Genomic DNA, 15,606 nt, shown 5'->3' with positions numbered 1-15,606 from the left:
CCAAAACGCTGTCACAGAAATTGGCCATATTTTCTTATTTCGAAAGGAATTATGAGCCCTTGCCCATCACAGTAATTTGAACTTTACAGTCAAGAAAATTATGTCAAAATTGCACTACGATTTTTATTTTTTGTAAAAATACACAAATCATTGACAAATTGTCATTTATGCTCTATCCCTTTTACACTTGCATGGTTTTTCCAAGAGTGAATGCGATAGGATAAAATATTCGACTATGAGGTTGACACATGCGATAGGGATGTGCATGATTCGGTGTGATATCGATAAACGCTTATTAATTATCAATGTACACGTAAACTATTCAGTTTTTTTATACATATGTATTACTTTATTTTCGACGATTAGGTACTTACCTACTTACTTTTTAATAAAAAAAATCTCGTATTGAAAGTAATCACGCCACCAACCACGCATATAACTGTAAGCGAGTAGGTATATAATAAAAACTGTTACTCTTTAGCACACCCCAGAACAATATTGCTTTGTAATGACGCGAAATAATAACCTGCTAGCCAATTAGTGCTAACCCGGTGTGTACTTATAGTTTTTTTTAATTAAATCAAATTTCTTACCCTCCCACCGCGATGCGTGTGTGCGTGCGTGAAAAATACGCGAGATGCGTATTTTTTACCTGCAATTAATATTCTCACTAGATGCGTGCGTAAAAAATACGCAAGTAAGTGTAAGTGTAGTTAATAAGGCCCCGTTCGCACGGCAGCTATTTCAACGCGCGTTAAAAAAGCGTTTGAATGACACAAATGGATAACCATGTATGTATTCACACGAAGGCTTTTAAGCCGAAGAAGTTTTTAAGCGCGGCGCTTTTTTATCGAGCACTGTTCGATTTTCGGCGTTGAGCGTTGGCGTCAAATTGAATAGAGCATACGGAACTCCGTGTATCTGTTCTCACAAGCGTTTAAAAAAGCCGGCGCTGCTGTCAGTTGGCTGTCAAGTGTCAATTTTTGGTGTCAATCGTCAAGATTATTATTAGTTTCACTTTAAAAATGTCAACTTATGCTTACAAATTCCTGAAATATTCAAGCTATATTCAAATAATACGTCGAATTAGCAAATAAAGTATGGCTTTGCTGAGATGCGTACGTGGCAGTACGACTCACAAGTGATTTTTAAGCGTTCATATGAACACAAATATTGGAAACGGTAAAAAAGCGCCAACGTCGGGTTTTAACGCAACGCTTTTTAAGCTGTCGTGCGAATGGGGCCTAAGTGTTAACAATACTTATTAACTAGCACGTTATTATTTTAAGGCAAAACAAAGCAATAATGTTGTGTCATACATCAATATGAATCTCCGATATAAGCTCGTATGCAAAATTATTAAAAAATGCTAATTATAAACAATAGAAATATTAACAATATTTTTTGCACTTAGACGGTTATCAACTTATCGCAATAATGCGGATAGAAATGCCGCTCTGATGTACGAGCGAGATAGCACTATGCACGTTTTTACCGGAGCATGGTGTGTACTCGCATCCAATGTGAAGAACGCTTCAAGTTTTGTGCAAGCTTGTGGAGCGGGCTTTAGACTGGCCAGCAAATACCCGGCAGTAAAATTATGTGACAGCTTAAAACTGACACCTTACCTACTCGTATTTAATAGAGAAAATTGACAAATATGTATGGATACTAGATACTATACTATAAGAAAAACTTAAAATCAAATAATCCATTGAATTGGAATAAATAAGTAAGAACATATTTTGTACCTACACAATATAAAATGTGCATAAGCGACGACTTTTTTGATATGATCATCCAGAGGCAAAACAAAAATAAATTATTAAGAACATGTATGAACATAAACAAACCGAACTGTGTATATTTATACGAACATCGACATCGATAACTTTTTTGATATGGTCCTCGCACTGTGGGCGAATAGCGCACCCGTACATGACTTTTACGCTAAGTAGATATCAACCTTATCTCATTTACATAAATCTGATTTTTGTACTAAACAATCCAGAAATCCTTGCGGAAACCGAAAATGTAAAAAATATTGAAATATTACATAAAATAATACTTACCGATGATATGAAATGCCTCCATATCTAATATTTTTTGTCCCGCTAGTGTTTTTACACTCCAAAATGGAGCAGCACGGCATATTCGTAATTATTTCTAATTTTTACTGGAATCGTTTTCACATCTGACATGTCAAAAGCGCCATGCTGAACTGTCACACGACTGACAATAGTCTGTGCTGAAAGTGTATGCAGCTAACCATAATCTTGCCACACGCTATAGACATACGTTTCACTTCTATTACTTCTTTGTTTTGTGGTTCGAATACAAATGAATGAATTTTTGACAATTTCGACTTTTCACCAAATGTCATTAAGAAAAAAATTAAATAAGGTTGTACTTAATGAGTGAATGTAGTTATCGACAACGACTACGATTTAAATATTTATAAGTCTGGCAAACAAGTTATATATGTAAATAAAGAAACTATACTCATTCGCCTACTATGAATTATAATACGAGCCTAATAATGCCTAATATGAAAAATGCGGTTCTTAACTTTTGCCGATATTAATATTGTACATCACTATCGATTGTCACCTTCCACAGATTACAAAATATGAACCTTGCGGCCATCAAAATCATCAAATTAATATAGCTACGTTGATATGTTGGCTAACATGTATTACTATTATATTTCATTAGAAACCTAAAATAATGTTGGTCAGGCAAATCTTATCAATAGAAAATGGCGGCAAATTTAAAAAGTGTAGGCGCTAAGGGTTATCGTCCCATAGAAAATTCGAATTTTGCGCCTTTTTCTACACCTTGACAAGATTTGCTTGACCAACTATAATAATAATATATTATATTTTCACAAAAAATAGACAATCGTATCCATTTTTTAAAATTCATATTTCAATAAAGGCCAGTCAAATTGCCAGTTAAATTTATGATCAAATTGGCAATATGATTGTACCGACTGGCATCATCCAAATTCCAAACACGGCAAAAAATAGTATAGAATATGTGACTAGGTATGTTTTTACTTGTAGAGGTCCATGGTTTGTACACATACACTTACAGAAGGTCGGTAGAGCAGGTCTTCTCCATATGACCTTATTTATGTTATACGGTACGTCTCTGGACTGGAGCGCCGACTTACATAATACAGAATTGTACCAAATTTCAACTAAATCCGTCCAGCCAGTAGCTTCAAAGTAAATTGACTGTGATAGAAGGATGGACAGACACACCAGAGGGCCTACGCCGAAAATCTAAGATTCACGGTAGGTATACCCTAAAAGTGATCCCATATCCTATTAAATGGCTCATCATTACCGGAGTGTTTCGCTAAAGCGCTTGCAACCAGTAACATGATCTTAGAAGATAAGAAAAGAGAATAAACATTATAAAGTATCGCGAATAAATAAAAATCCTTCCACAAAGCAATTTTTAGACCCCGCCTCGGGTAATGGGAGCACGAGGTAAATTACGTTCCTCCTGCATTTCAGCACAGGATAGTTGCAGCTATAAATTTCGCTACACTTAACGGCCGTACATTGTGCGCGGCAAACTGACTACCAAAGACCAATACATGACACAGACTGTCAGTCTCTAATATCGAAAATCGTAGATATGTAGGTATCTAGACTACGGCAAAAGTTTTCGAATCTCTATGTTCGAGGTAGCTCTCCAGCCGGCCTAGCCAAGGTTACAATCGCTATCGCTTCGACAACGAAAAGCATTATGTTTCTTTATCACTCTTCCATATTAGTGCGACAGTGACAGTTGCGTTTCGATCGCTACGGAGCGTAAGCGATCGGCATCTTAGCTACGCGGCCTGGTCGAGCTATTGTATGCCACGCCTTTTGGTAACATTGTCAAAACCTGACATTGAATAAACTGAGGGCGTACCGCGAACCACGTTCGACGTGTTGCCTCTCTGTCGCACTTATACATTCGTGCATAAGTGTGACAGAGAGGCGACACGTCGAACGTGGTTCGCGGTAGGCCCTCTGGGCTATAACCGCAAAAATCGAAGTTCGCAAATTGCGGGCATTTTTCTTTGTCACTCTTATTACGCCTTTATTGGAGTGAAAGGGAATATTTTTATTAAGATTTGCGAATATCGGTTCTCGCGGTAGTCGAACAGATTGCTCACAAAAAACGGGGAGTGTTCTTGGGATTTAATTAGCATTATTCTAGTAGCAGCACATTTTCTGGTCTCTGCCCGCGATGTTTCATGGAGGAAACTAAATTATATAGGTCTTAGATTTAAGAGGCAACCTTTTAAATTTTGGGGCTGGGGCTTTTAAATTTTACAGCATATAAGCAGGTACTTATATAGGTAGATACCTATAGTATACCAAGCCATCTTAGGTTGATAATAATAGAAGCATGGGATGGTGTTTTACCATCGAGGAGCGAGTTTTTATTGCTAACCATTTATTCTACGGAATCTTTTTTTTCACGTTTACTTTTTATTATCGCTTGTTATTATATATTATGTTATTGTTGTAGTATTCGTAACATATCACACACACACTACTACGTTACATACTGTATTTCCGTTTATAGGCATATATTTTATTTCATTTGTACTCTAAGTTTGTACTTGGCGTGGTTGCATTGACCATACAGGGTGGTTTTGGAATGGAATACAAATTTGAATATAATGAAACATCTGCAATGAGATTATATAGGTAATATGTTTTTTATTTCAGATAAATCACAAAAAAATAAAGCTGTAACATTTACACAATACGTGACAAATTAAAAATATAATATTGATATATTTCATAATCATAAACATATTTAAGTACGTTTTATTCGTATAACATAATAAATAAAATCAAAGTGCAATACATGTCAATACAATTTTGTAAAACATTCTGTTTAATATAATTTGTCTTAAAATCTATAAATAAACAAAAGCAATCAAAACAATTATCAGTAAAAAAAATCATATAATTTTTGGTATGTATAGTATCAGAAACAGATCAGATCTTTGCTAAACTTTTTAGGATTGTGATATCATCATATAATTTACACAGATCTCTCTCAAACAAATCGATGCAGGCTATATTTTCATCATCTTCATGTATCATGTCACACGAAATCGTATTTTAGAAAAGCACAAATGTATAATTTTAAACTAGGCAAATCGGCCTTCAGATTGGGGCTCGTTTTCATATTGATTAGTTATTATTGCGAGTTCATACATTTGCTACTTGCGTTTAGTGGCAAAAATGTATAAACTCTGACTAAACACTGCGTATTTGTGTAAACAGGCCAGTTACGCTCAGAGGCGTAACTAGGGGGGGGTTGGAGGGGGCACGTGCCCCGGGCGCCGTCCAAGGGGGGGGCGCCAAAATGAGCAAAAGACCTGTACCTCTCCGCCTTGCTAAAAGGCAGCAGCGAAACTTTTGTCAGTCATATTTACCACCACTGTGAAGTGTGAAATGCGGATGGTATTCTGGCCCACAGCGCAAAAGAGAAAGCCGATCTTTTACTCTTACTCTTTTTGCCTCGAACTCGACCTTGACAGACGACGGTAGCGCCCTACCGCCCACCATCCCGCAGTGCGAATATCTATGCAAGAAACTTCCATCAAGGCGGGAGTTGCTATGCTTTCGTTTTATAAGGCGAGCGGGCCGAGTGCTTCAGAGTTGTGTCCCGTGTTAGCGCGTCTTTTCCGTTAGGGGTCTCCTGTCGAAGTTACCATCTTATGGACTCTCCAAGAGACTACCTATGCGAATGGATCGCTAGCCCTTTGTCCGGCAGGCGCATATGAGCCGTAGTAGACGGAACCTGGCCGCGTAGCCAAGATGCCAATCGCTTACGCTCTGTAGCGATCGAAACGCAACTGTCACTGTCACACTAATAAGGAAGAGTGATAGAGAGACATAATGCTTTTCGTTGTCGAAGCGATAGCGATTTTGTAACCTTGGCTAGGCCGGCTGCTTCAATAGCTGCTGCATATCTGTGACATGTTGTCAATCGACAACATTCATCGATATGCGGACGACAGTACTATACAAGGATGGCTAAAAAATAACTAAATTCCCGTTGCCAGGGAGGTTTTGGGTTTTGGGACTGAGTAACTTTTACTACGGGACTAACCCCGAAATCGCGAAAAAAAAAGTTTACCCTCCCATAGAAAATGGACCAGCCAAAATGTAGGAAAAAGCCAATTTTTTTTCGCGACTTAGGGGTTGGACTAATAGTAAAAGTTGCTCAGTATAATCCAAAAACCTGCCTGGCAACGAAAATGCAGTTATTTTTTAGCCACCCTGTATACCTACAGGCTGGTCCAAACCTTGACGCCCATAATTTTTTTTTAGAATCCTCGTCGTGGGTTATCAGAATATACCCCATTTACCAGATGTTAGCCGATTTTTCGTAGTTTTCGAGACTTATAACTTTTGTTAAGAAATTCTGGAGTGAAGCTTTGCTTTGCTTTTCTGCCTTGTTCGTGGTATTTGCACTGATAACTGAACTGGACTGAACTGAAATAGCGATGGGGAAGTGACCCCATAAAATAATAGTAGAAATAACTGTGTCAGGTATCGAGGCATTCTATCCAGAGTTTCGGTGTGGGATCAGGACAATTTAATCCGATTCAATCCTACCATGACTCAAATTTGCGCGTTTACCGCTAAGAAAACCTCATTTTTCTAGGCACAACCCTTCCCATGTCAGGGAGTATTGGGAGCCTAGCTCGATCGGTGTTGACATCTCCATCAGTGACGTCCAATAATTTCGTAGCCACCTTGCCGGGTAGGCTGCGCTCGTATCAAAAAAAACTCGGTGTGCTCAATAAAGGGAGGCCACCGCCATACTTTACTCTGGGGTAGACTGATCCCATATATTGAGTACTGCTGTCACCTTTGGACAGGAGCACCTGGATGCCGCCTTGGGTCCTTCAAATCAGTCCAAAGCCGCGCTGTACCTATGAATAGAGATCTCCAAAAAAGAAGTTTATAAGTTTTAAAACGGTCGGCAACGCGCATGTAACACCCCTGGAGTGTAGACGTCCATAGGATGCGGTGACCGCTTACCATCAGGTGGGTCGAAAGCTTGTTGGCCACCGATGGACTAAAAAAACAAAGGTACCTACACTGTATTTGTCTACATTAAAAGTAAACTTATGCAAAAAATAACCCTTTCGTTTCGTTAAGCAGGCCACTGACGAGCCTTCCAAATGGATGCCGTTACAATGGATTCATCCAAATGGACGGCATCCTAATATTAAACATTTAAACATTGTACGTTTTTGACATTCACGGACCGATTTTGGATTGCAGCCACGCTATTTGGACTGTTGGAAGGCTTGTCAGTGACCACCTTACGTTCATTTCGTTTGGGGGGGGGGGGGGGCGCAAATTTGGTGTCTGCCCCGGGCGCCATATCCTCTAGCTACGCCTCTGGTTACGCTTATACTGCAGCCACACTAAACCATATTGACCGTATATCCCTTTTTGTTTGGGTATTCGACCATGCTAAACGCAATTTAATGACTAAGTATGTATGTATAATTGTATATTTGCTTTGGTAAAATAAGAGAGCAGCATCTTACTTATCTAAACACTAAAATACAAATGGAACGATATTAAACTATGAGCTAAAAGGAATGCTAATAACTAAACCAAGAATGCCATGGATTGCCTGTGTCTATTATAAATAAGTATGAAACGATTTAGATACATGTAGGAAATAACATACATAACTATAAGAAGTACTTACACTGGATTGATAACAATGATTTCGTTGATAGCTTTTTAGCGTAGGATACGTATAAATATATACTAATACTAATACAAGTATTACCCACGTTAGAAATGTGTTTGCAATTGTTGCAACTAATGATACGCTATTCCACAAAAATCTGCCGTTTACACAAATCAAATACATAGATGCTAATTTTGACTAGATATGGAATTGAAATAAAATATTAAGAATACTTATTGTCAAGTCTTTCTACATGACGGAAATACAATTTTTGAGACAACAATTAATTATACAATAATTTGTAATGTCACTTATGACTATCGAGCGGCTGAAGGCTACAAAGCCGTTTTTATTTTCGACTTAAATCATTACATAATTTATTCACGCAATCATTGACATTATATTATGGGCGTGCATACAGAAAAAATTTTTTACGCCAAAACATAGTTTACAAAAGCGTCTTTAGATTATGAATGGTAAGACATATTAAAATGGACAGCGCAAACAACATTCTCGAAAAGTCATCTTACTCATCTTATAACTACTGGACCAATATCAATTAGACTATAATTATTCATTTATAAACACTTGATTGATGTTTGATTTCAGATCATATCGAAACTAATAAATGTGAGAATAATAAGAAAAAAAGCACTAGAAACTTTTTGGTATAACTGTGGCGGAACTAGGCATCACGCAGCGTTGTTATCAGTCAAATATGAGGTCAAATACAATAAAGTATAATTTATATTACTAGCTATACAAATTCAGTATGATTAAAATTAGTGAATAGAATAAGAGAAAAAAGTAAATAAAATAGAAACTACATTTTCTGAAAGTTTAAATAATATACAAGTACAACATTATTTGTTTTCTTCAGAAAATAAATAAATAAAAAAATAATGACAAATTCATGGTAAGCTATTATTGATCATCATTTGGATATCGATATCACCCTGTATATTTTATTTTTTATTAAGGTCTTGTCAAGGAAAAAAACTACGGTACATTAACGCCAAACGCGTGCATTATTTACACAGTTTTAAAAATAACATACAATATCACATAAGTTACAATATGAAACTAAATAATTATAAATGGAAAATTATACACCCATTAAATCTTGCCAGCAATGTATATTATGGAGGTTATGATTTTTTTATTGTAAGATTACCACAGGCGACAATGAAGTATAAAGATTAGGTGTATGCTAAACAGTATCCTTGTAAGGCCCAATGTGCATTACAATGTACACTCTGTCTCAATCTAATTTGAACCTTTCAAAAACGAAATAAAGTAGCATTTCTTTTGTTTCATTGTTTTCTAAAACAAACGAAAGTCACCCTAATGAATTATACAACTAGGTTCAAATTAAAAATAGGTAGACTTTATATGGTGGGCCTTACGAGGGTATGGTTATTGTACTCTGGCAAGCCAGCTTTGTCAGTACAAATGGGCGGCAAATTTGAATGCAGGCCCGAAAGATAGATCCCCCACTAACATTTTTAAATTCGCGCTTTTTTTCTACTGACAAGGCATGTTGCTTGTCAGGTTGGATACCCATAATTGTATTTTATTGGTTTTTACACCGCCATCATGTCTTATATTACAGGAACATTCACTGAAGAAAATCTTGAACCACCATAAAACTAGGAGTCTCCTCACAATTTTCTTTTATACCATTACTTCCATAGTAGGTATCTTAATCTTTCAGTTGAGTGTTCAAAGTGAATAAGACTACCTCCATGGCTAGGCATTTTATCAAAACAAGTAGGTAGAAACACTAGAAACAGCAACACTGCTAACTGTACATCGGTGGACCTTATGCCTCTTGCAATAAGGTCCACCGATGTACAGTTAGCTTACTTACTTCCATAGTATCATAATCTTTCAGTTGAGTGTTCAAAGTGAATAAGTCTACCTCAATGGCTAGGCATTTTATCAAAACAAGTAGGTAGAAACACTAGAAACAGCAACACTGTTAACTGTACTTCGGTGGACCTTATTACAATAGGCATAAGGTCCACCGATGTACAGTTAACAATTTGGGCGATGGTACAAGAATTTTTCAAAAACAGACTTTACTTATACAGCAGCAAGGTGCAGAATCAAATGCAGTAAAATCTTTGTCACCTACCTTTGGACTGTATGCCTAAGCTGCATGACTCTGGTTATTATTAGAGCCCAAAAGGCTGTCTGGGTTCGCAAGAGGGTCCAGCTCTGCAAAAAGCTTGAACCAAGCGGCCTTGTCTTCCTTCTTCTGATTAATCTTTGGTTTGGAGGCATTCGGCTCAGTTGATTCGGGGAGCTGGCTCTTTTCAGGATTCACTGGTATGAGGGTTTCCTCAATTAAACTGGGTGTGTTCATATCCTGGAATGATTAAGGAATTTATTTATTATTTATTTTATTTAAGCTTTAATTATTCTTCAGAGTATTGTTTAGAAATGTTAAGTAAAAAAAATGTGAGGTTATTTTTATTATTTCGTTTTAGACAGGCACCTGATGCTGGTAAAGTCTCATTCTATGGAACTTGCTAACTATGTAAACAAGTCACTAGTAAATTTTTCATTCAGAGACAATTTCAATATGGCGGTTTGTTTACATAGTTAGCAAGTTCCATACAATGACACTTTACGTCTAAACTAAATCATAGTTCACTTAGCAATTAATTTTGTTTATTTTTCATCTGTAGAGTAGACCATAGATCCCTTCTGTGTAAAACCCTCCTCCAGCTGTTTCCATCTAACTGTCAAGTGATAGGCAGCCTATTCTAGACTAGGCTTTGTCATTCTTTGCCTGCAGAGGCAACTATTTTATCCTGCCACCTGTATAGTGGATCTCCTATATTGGGGCCCTTGCCATACTAAATGTGGCTTTCCATCAGCCACAAATGGATAAGGAAGTAATAAACACCTAAGTCAAACTTTCATATAATCAAAATCAGAAGTGATAAGATAATCTTGCCTATTTATTTGAATTTTTATCAACTGCATAACAATCCGAGGTTTACTGGTAGATAATGCCATATGGAATTATTTCCTCATCATGTAGGTTAAGATTTTTTTTTTGTGAAATAAATATAAATACCTGTAACAGCTGGGAAGGCATGAACATCCCAAAGTTGCCGGCCACGTCACCACAATCCATCCTCAACCCGGCCAGATCAGCACTGATACTTTCTTCGGTTGACTCCACAACATCTATAAGATTTGCGGAATCTGGTGGAGCCTCGACTTTGTCTGGGTTAGGTTTGGCCTCGTCTCTTTGGTCACTCTTGTTGGCCTCTGTTGGTTTTGGCTTTCGGTTGTTGTCATTGTTATCTTTGTATTCGTCCTGTATTTAAAAAAAAATTCTTAGTAAAATCCATTTAATTTTTAATTTAACGTTATGTCTGCTACAAATATTATATCTTATGAATTGCATATACCCAGCAGACCCCAGACTCCCATGAGCCGTGGCAAAAAGCCAGAATAACGTGAGAAACATACCCCATTAATTTTTTTTAAATGTATTAATATTCTAGCCGCATTCTAGAAGCAAATGGAAACACCTATGAATATGTGAGTGAATATGTCTACTTGGGACAAATTATTTCCCCTAAAGACTCAATGGCCAAGGAAGTTAACAAAAGAATAGCTTGTGGATGGAAAAAGTACTGGTCTTTAAAAGAAATAATGAAAAACAAAGATATGAGTATGCACATTAAGAGAAAGACTTTCAACACCTGTATTCTACCATGCATAACCTATGGATGTGAGACATGGTCACTTACAGCCAAGGATAGAGAAAAATTGGCAAAATGTCAAAGGGCAATTGAGAGAAGTATCCTAGGAGTCAAGCTAAAGGACAAAATCTCAAACTCAGCGATAAGAAGTAAAACCAAGGTTATGGACACACTAAGTCAGATAGACCATCTAAAGTGGGGGTGGACAGGACACATGCTGAGATGCAAATTAGACAAATGGAGCAAACAAGTTGCCCTATGGTACCCAAGAGATGGAAGAAGAAAACAAAAACATCCAAAAACAAGATGGGTAGATGAAATCCGCTTAACCTTGGGGCCCTACTGGTCCAGAGTTGCAGAAGACAGAGTACAGTGGAGAAGGTTGGAGGAGGCCTATGCCAAGAGGCACACCGAACTGCGGGACATTTTGTAGAAAACATGATAACATTTAAAAAAAAAAAGCTTTTAAACCCAAGGATCGGAAACAAAAGGCTATATAGATAGATAGATAATATTCTAGCCATCTGCCCATATTAATCATAACAAAACCAGGGCCTCAGATTGCCGAGGCATTATGCTGAGTCCTATTTTAACGTCCTATGTTTCTTTTATGTAATCATGTCAACTTATCTTTATGTATAAGTTGTGGCGTTAAATAAATGTATTTCCTTTATTAAAATGGGAAGGAAATAAACAAATAGCGAAAATTTGTTTTTTTTTTTACTTGAAGTATTCCTCACCTGGAAAAATAACATTTGATCCTTATCCTGCGGTACTATCTCCTCTTGTTTCTGTTCTCCATCTCCCTCCCCCAAGTTCTGGGACAACTCCTTAAGTATACAGAACTCGTACATAGGCTTAGCGTTCATCGTGTCAGCTGTGGCCAAGAGAGTTTGGGACACTTTTGTGCCAAATGTTAAAAAGGAGCTTTGGTAGTTTGTTAGGACATGGGAGAACATGTTGCATCGCGCTGCAGCTAGAAGATCAATCTGAAATTGAAATGATTAGATTTTATGATAATGTCATTTAAATATATGTGACGCTTCACAGGTAAAGATAACAATTTTTTTTTTAGGTTTCCACTGAACTAGAAAAAATTTATGTGTAACTTCAACATGCTAGTTTACTATAAGCAAAGGGAACTTCCTAATATGTTAAAATAAATTAGTTAATAAGGCACTATGTATTATTTCTTTATTGCACAATACATGAAGGTACAAATGGAGGACTTAATGTCTTAAGGCATTCTCTACCAGTCCATTACCAGTAGATTATATTAGGGTTAAAGCAAGCCCTGCATCCTTAGTTGCTAAATATAATAAATAAAATAAACATAATAATAAGTTTTAGAACTAAAAAAAGAGCCAGAAAATAAATGCAACAATTAATAACTACAGTACAATGGGGTTAAATTTATAAGCTAGATAAGAATCAAAACTGTCAACATGATTACCTTTTGCAGCACATCAAGTGTTAGCTTATCAAAAACCTTTTTACTTTCTCGCACTTGTCTCTGGGCCTTCCTGAAGTTGTCTAGCCCGCGGCCCGTGTCCGGGTCCAGCTGCGCACTTGTAGATTTCATCCAACTCAATGCAGCTCTGTATTCGATGCGGGCCTTCTCCATAGCAGATACCGTCGCCCTCATATCGCTCACTGCGCGCCCTCTGAACGTTTCCACTTCATGGTACAACCTTAACAAAGGCGCTCTCACAGACAGACGCTGCTGACCCGAGTACGATATCGCCTTGCCAGCCGACACCATGTGTTTACCAGCTGCATCATTACTCTTACCCGAATCCCGCAAAAACTTCCCTAATGCGTTCTCCTCTTGCGCTAACACGCACAAACGCTCCTGATATTGGTCTAAAACCCTTTGTAATTGCAAACAACTATCTGATATTGATCGAAACAACTCCAGTTTCGCGTCTAACTCGGCATCGGACGAAACTATACACTCGTCTTCTTTGGTTCCTAGTTTTTTCAACACAGTCTTCTTAGTTACCCAATACTGGTGCTGCATCATTTTGAAACAGCTGAATTAAAACATCAATGCGTGGCAGCAAAATTTGAATACATTAACAATTGTTTGAGCCGAGTACTGTATCTGAAAGAAAATTATCGCTGAAAATGCCAAAGCTTTTTGCTTTATCTGTCAAATGTCAAACACCTGAAACAGATTAGATATCGAAGAAAAATTTTGTGTACGAACTCACTCAGCAGAGGGCGTTTAGTTAGCGCCTTTAACCTGAAGTAAGATCGAAAGTCTCTTTCTGACCAAATAACATTAGAAAGAGACTTTTGCTTAAGTTAAAGGCGCTTATAAAACAGCTCCCAGAGAATATGGAACAAATATACACTACCAACATAACAATCTGTCAAGTGTACAAAATTCCATTTAATATTTTATTAATTTCATAATCTGTGGTGCGATATTTACAACCGGAATGTGCAATGGCCGCCGCGTTTCGCGTGACGTGCGAGTGTATAGTGATATTATAAAAAATCGACTATAAGTTAAAAACATGCTTGTATTTGTTAGGTGAGAGTTAATATTAAGCACAAGTTAGCGGACTACATTACAATGCAATGTGCTACTGATAAAACGATACCCGGAGTGTCATCTTCCCAATCTTCGAAGAATGTCAAAGAAGGTAAGTTTGTTCCTGTCATACCTATTTACTATTTTGTAACGGGCAAAACAACGGTTATTATCGGCAATGATTGTTTTTTCTAAATGTTCTCATTATGGTGTATGAAGCAGGCTATTTGTGGCTCTTTCTCAAACACCTTTGTTGTCTTTTAAGTGTGTAATTCAAACTTTCTGTGGTATTAACTTTTATTATGTTATAACCATAAAATCAACACAATATTATATTAACACTCATTAAAATTTCCATATATGTAATCAGAAACCGTTATTTACATGTTGGAAATAGCTTTCATTCATGGTATTCATCTACCCACTGATTGTTAGCTTAGTCTAGAAAGCATTTTTAGTCGTGTCCTAGATTATGTTTAGACATTTCGTTTGAGAGATTAATTTACATTTACCGCTTCTTTGTATTGGGTGCTGAAACTGTTAAAATTACAGTGCAAGTACAGACGGGGATATTTAAAATAACATATTCGGCTTTGCCAATTTCAGGTTTCAGGTTTTCAGGAAAATTTTACTACATTTTTAATCCTTCTAAAAACTGGTTATAATATAAGTTTGTCTTCCGTTTTGGATTTAACTTAAACCACCGGTTTCTCGTTACTAAAATTTTCATGGAATGAATGTACAAAATTTCATTTGATTTTTCCCACTAGCTTTATGTAAAGTATGGAAAATATTCTGAGGGAACTAGCATACATATATACAGAAATATATAATTTAATGTGTAAGTGAAGTCCCCGATTAAGATTAATTAAGGAGGCCTATGTTCAGCAGTGCGGCAAAAGACCGAAAAAGGTGGAAAGATTTGGAGGAGGCCTATACCCGAAAGGGGTCCTTAATATAGTAAAATAAACAACAACATCATAATGAAATACTATTTAAGGAAAAATAAAGGCTTAAATAAAAATAAATAAATAAATAATGTTCAGCAGTGGACGTCTTATGGCTGAGATGATGATGATGATGATGATGAAGTCCCTGATACACTCTGGGCTAGGATGGGACAACAGGTCAATTCAATCCATCGCTGGCATGAGAGAAAGCATGATATTATTAGTTTAGTTTTCCTCTAGACTCATCATATATTTGAATGATGAAAAAAAACAGATTTATATTAGTGTCCAACCGAAACATATTTTCTGGCCGAAACTGAAGGTACGGCTTTGACTCTAGTTTCGGCTGAAACCGAAGCTGAAACTCTTGTGGACTTGTTAAAATCATTGAAAAAATTTAAAAATGTCATAAAACCGCTTTTATGCACATATTAAGACTGCGTTGACCGTCCAGTTGCACTCCCATTAGGGGAATGGTGTTTTCTAATAGGTAAACAAATTAATTTCATTTTCATTTTTTCATTCATTACATGACCAGTCAAAATTGTGAAATGTACCTGCTACCGCTCAATGAGTGCGGGTTTCTGCAAAAAATGGATGTGCAATTGTGCACCTAAAAGGGTCGACGCGACACGTCACACGTCACATG

The 15,606-nt window shown here is 36.9% G+C and overlaps 2 protein-coding genes and 1 long non-coding RNA gene across 3 annotated transcripts in view; 1 reads left to right on the top strand and 2 right to left on the bottom strand.

Annotated features, from left to right (window-relative positions):
- The window catches only part of LOC134668852 (uncharacterized), a 223,281-nt gene that overhangs the window by 78,226 nt on the left and 129,449 nt on the right, over window positions 1-15,606 (bottom strand). The gene's annotated exons all lie outside the window — the stretch shown is intronic.
- On the bottom strand, window positions 9,642-13,598 carry LOC134668837 (islet cell autoantigen 1). Its single transcript, XM_063526307.1, has 4 exons — window positions 12,922-13,598; window positions 12,209-12,457; window positions 10,832-11,077; window positions 9,642-10,114 (listed from the first exon to the last, which is right to left on the bottom strand). Exons 1-4 carry the CDS (start codon window positions 13,489-13,491, stop codon window positions 9,896-9,898), a joined length of 1,284 nt encoding a protein of 427 aa, XP_063382377.1. The 5' UTR covers window positions 13,492-13,598; the 3' UTR covers window positions 9,642-9,895.
- The window catches only part of LOC134668850 (cyclin-dependent kinase 14), a 164,527-nt gene continuing 162,819 nt past the window's right edge, over window positions 13,899-15,606 (top strand). The window contains exon 1 of the mRNA XM_063526320.1: window positions 13,899-14,119. Coding sequence (XP_063382390.1) covers window positions 14,050-14,119 — 70 coding nt within the window. The 5' untranslated portion in view covers window positions 13,899-14,049. The remainder of the gene's footprint in view (window positions 14,120-15,606) is intronic.

This window comes from Cydia fagiglandana, chromosome 11, assembly GCF_963556715.1.
Source record: "Cydia fagiglandana chromosome 11, ilCydFagi1.1, whole genome shotgun sequence".
NCBI classification, from domain to species: Eukaryota; Metazoa; Arthropoda; class Insecta; order Lepidoptera; family Tortricidae; genus Cydia; species Cydia fagiglandana.
The sequence above is the reverse complement of the archived record's forward strand: the minus strand, read 5'-3'. Positions and strand labels throughout refer to the sequence as shown.

Coding starts and splice junctions, on each gene's coding strand:
- LOC134668837 (XM_063526307.1), bottom strand. CDS start 13,491: ATGATGCAGCACCAGTATTGGGTAACTAAGAAGACTGTGTTGAAAAAA. Junction 12,458..12,921: donor CACTTGATGTGCTGCAAAAG/GTAATCATGTTG, acceptor TTTCAATTTCAG/ATTGATCTTCTAGCTGCAGC. Junction 10,115..10,831: donor TGCCTTCCCAGCTGTTACAG/GTATTTATATTT, acceptor TAATCATTCCAG/GATATGAACACACCCAGTTT.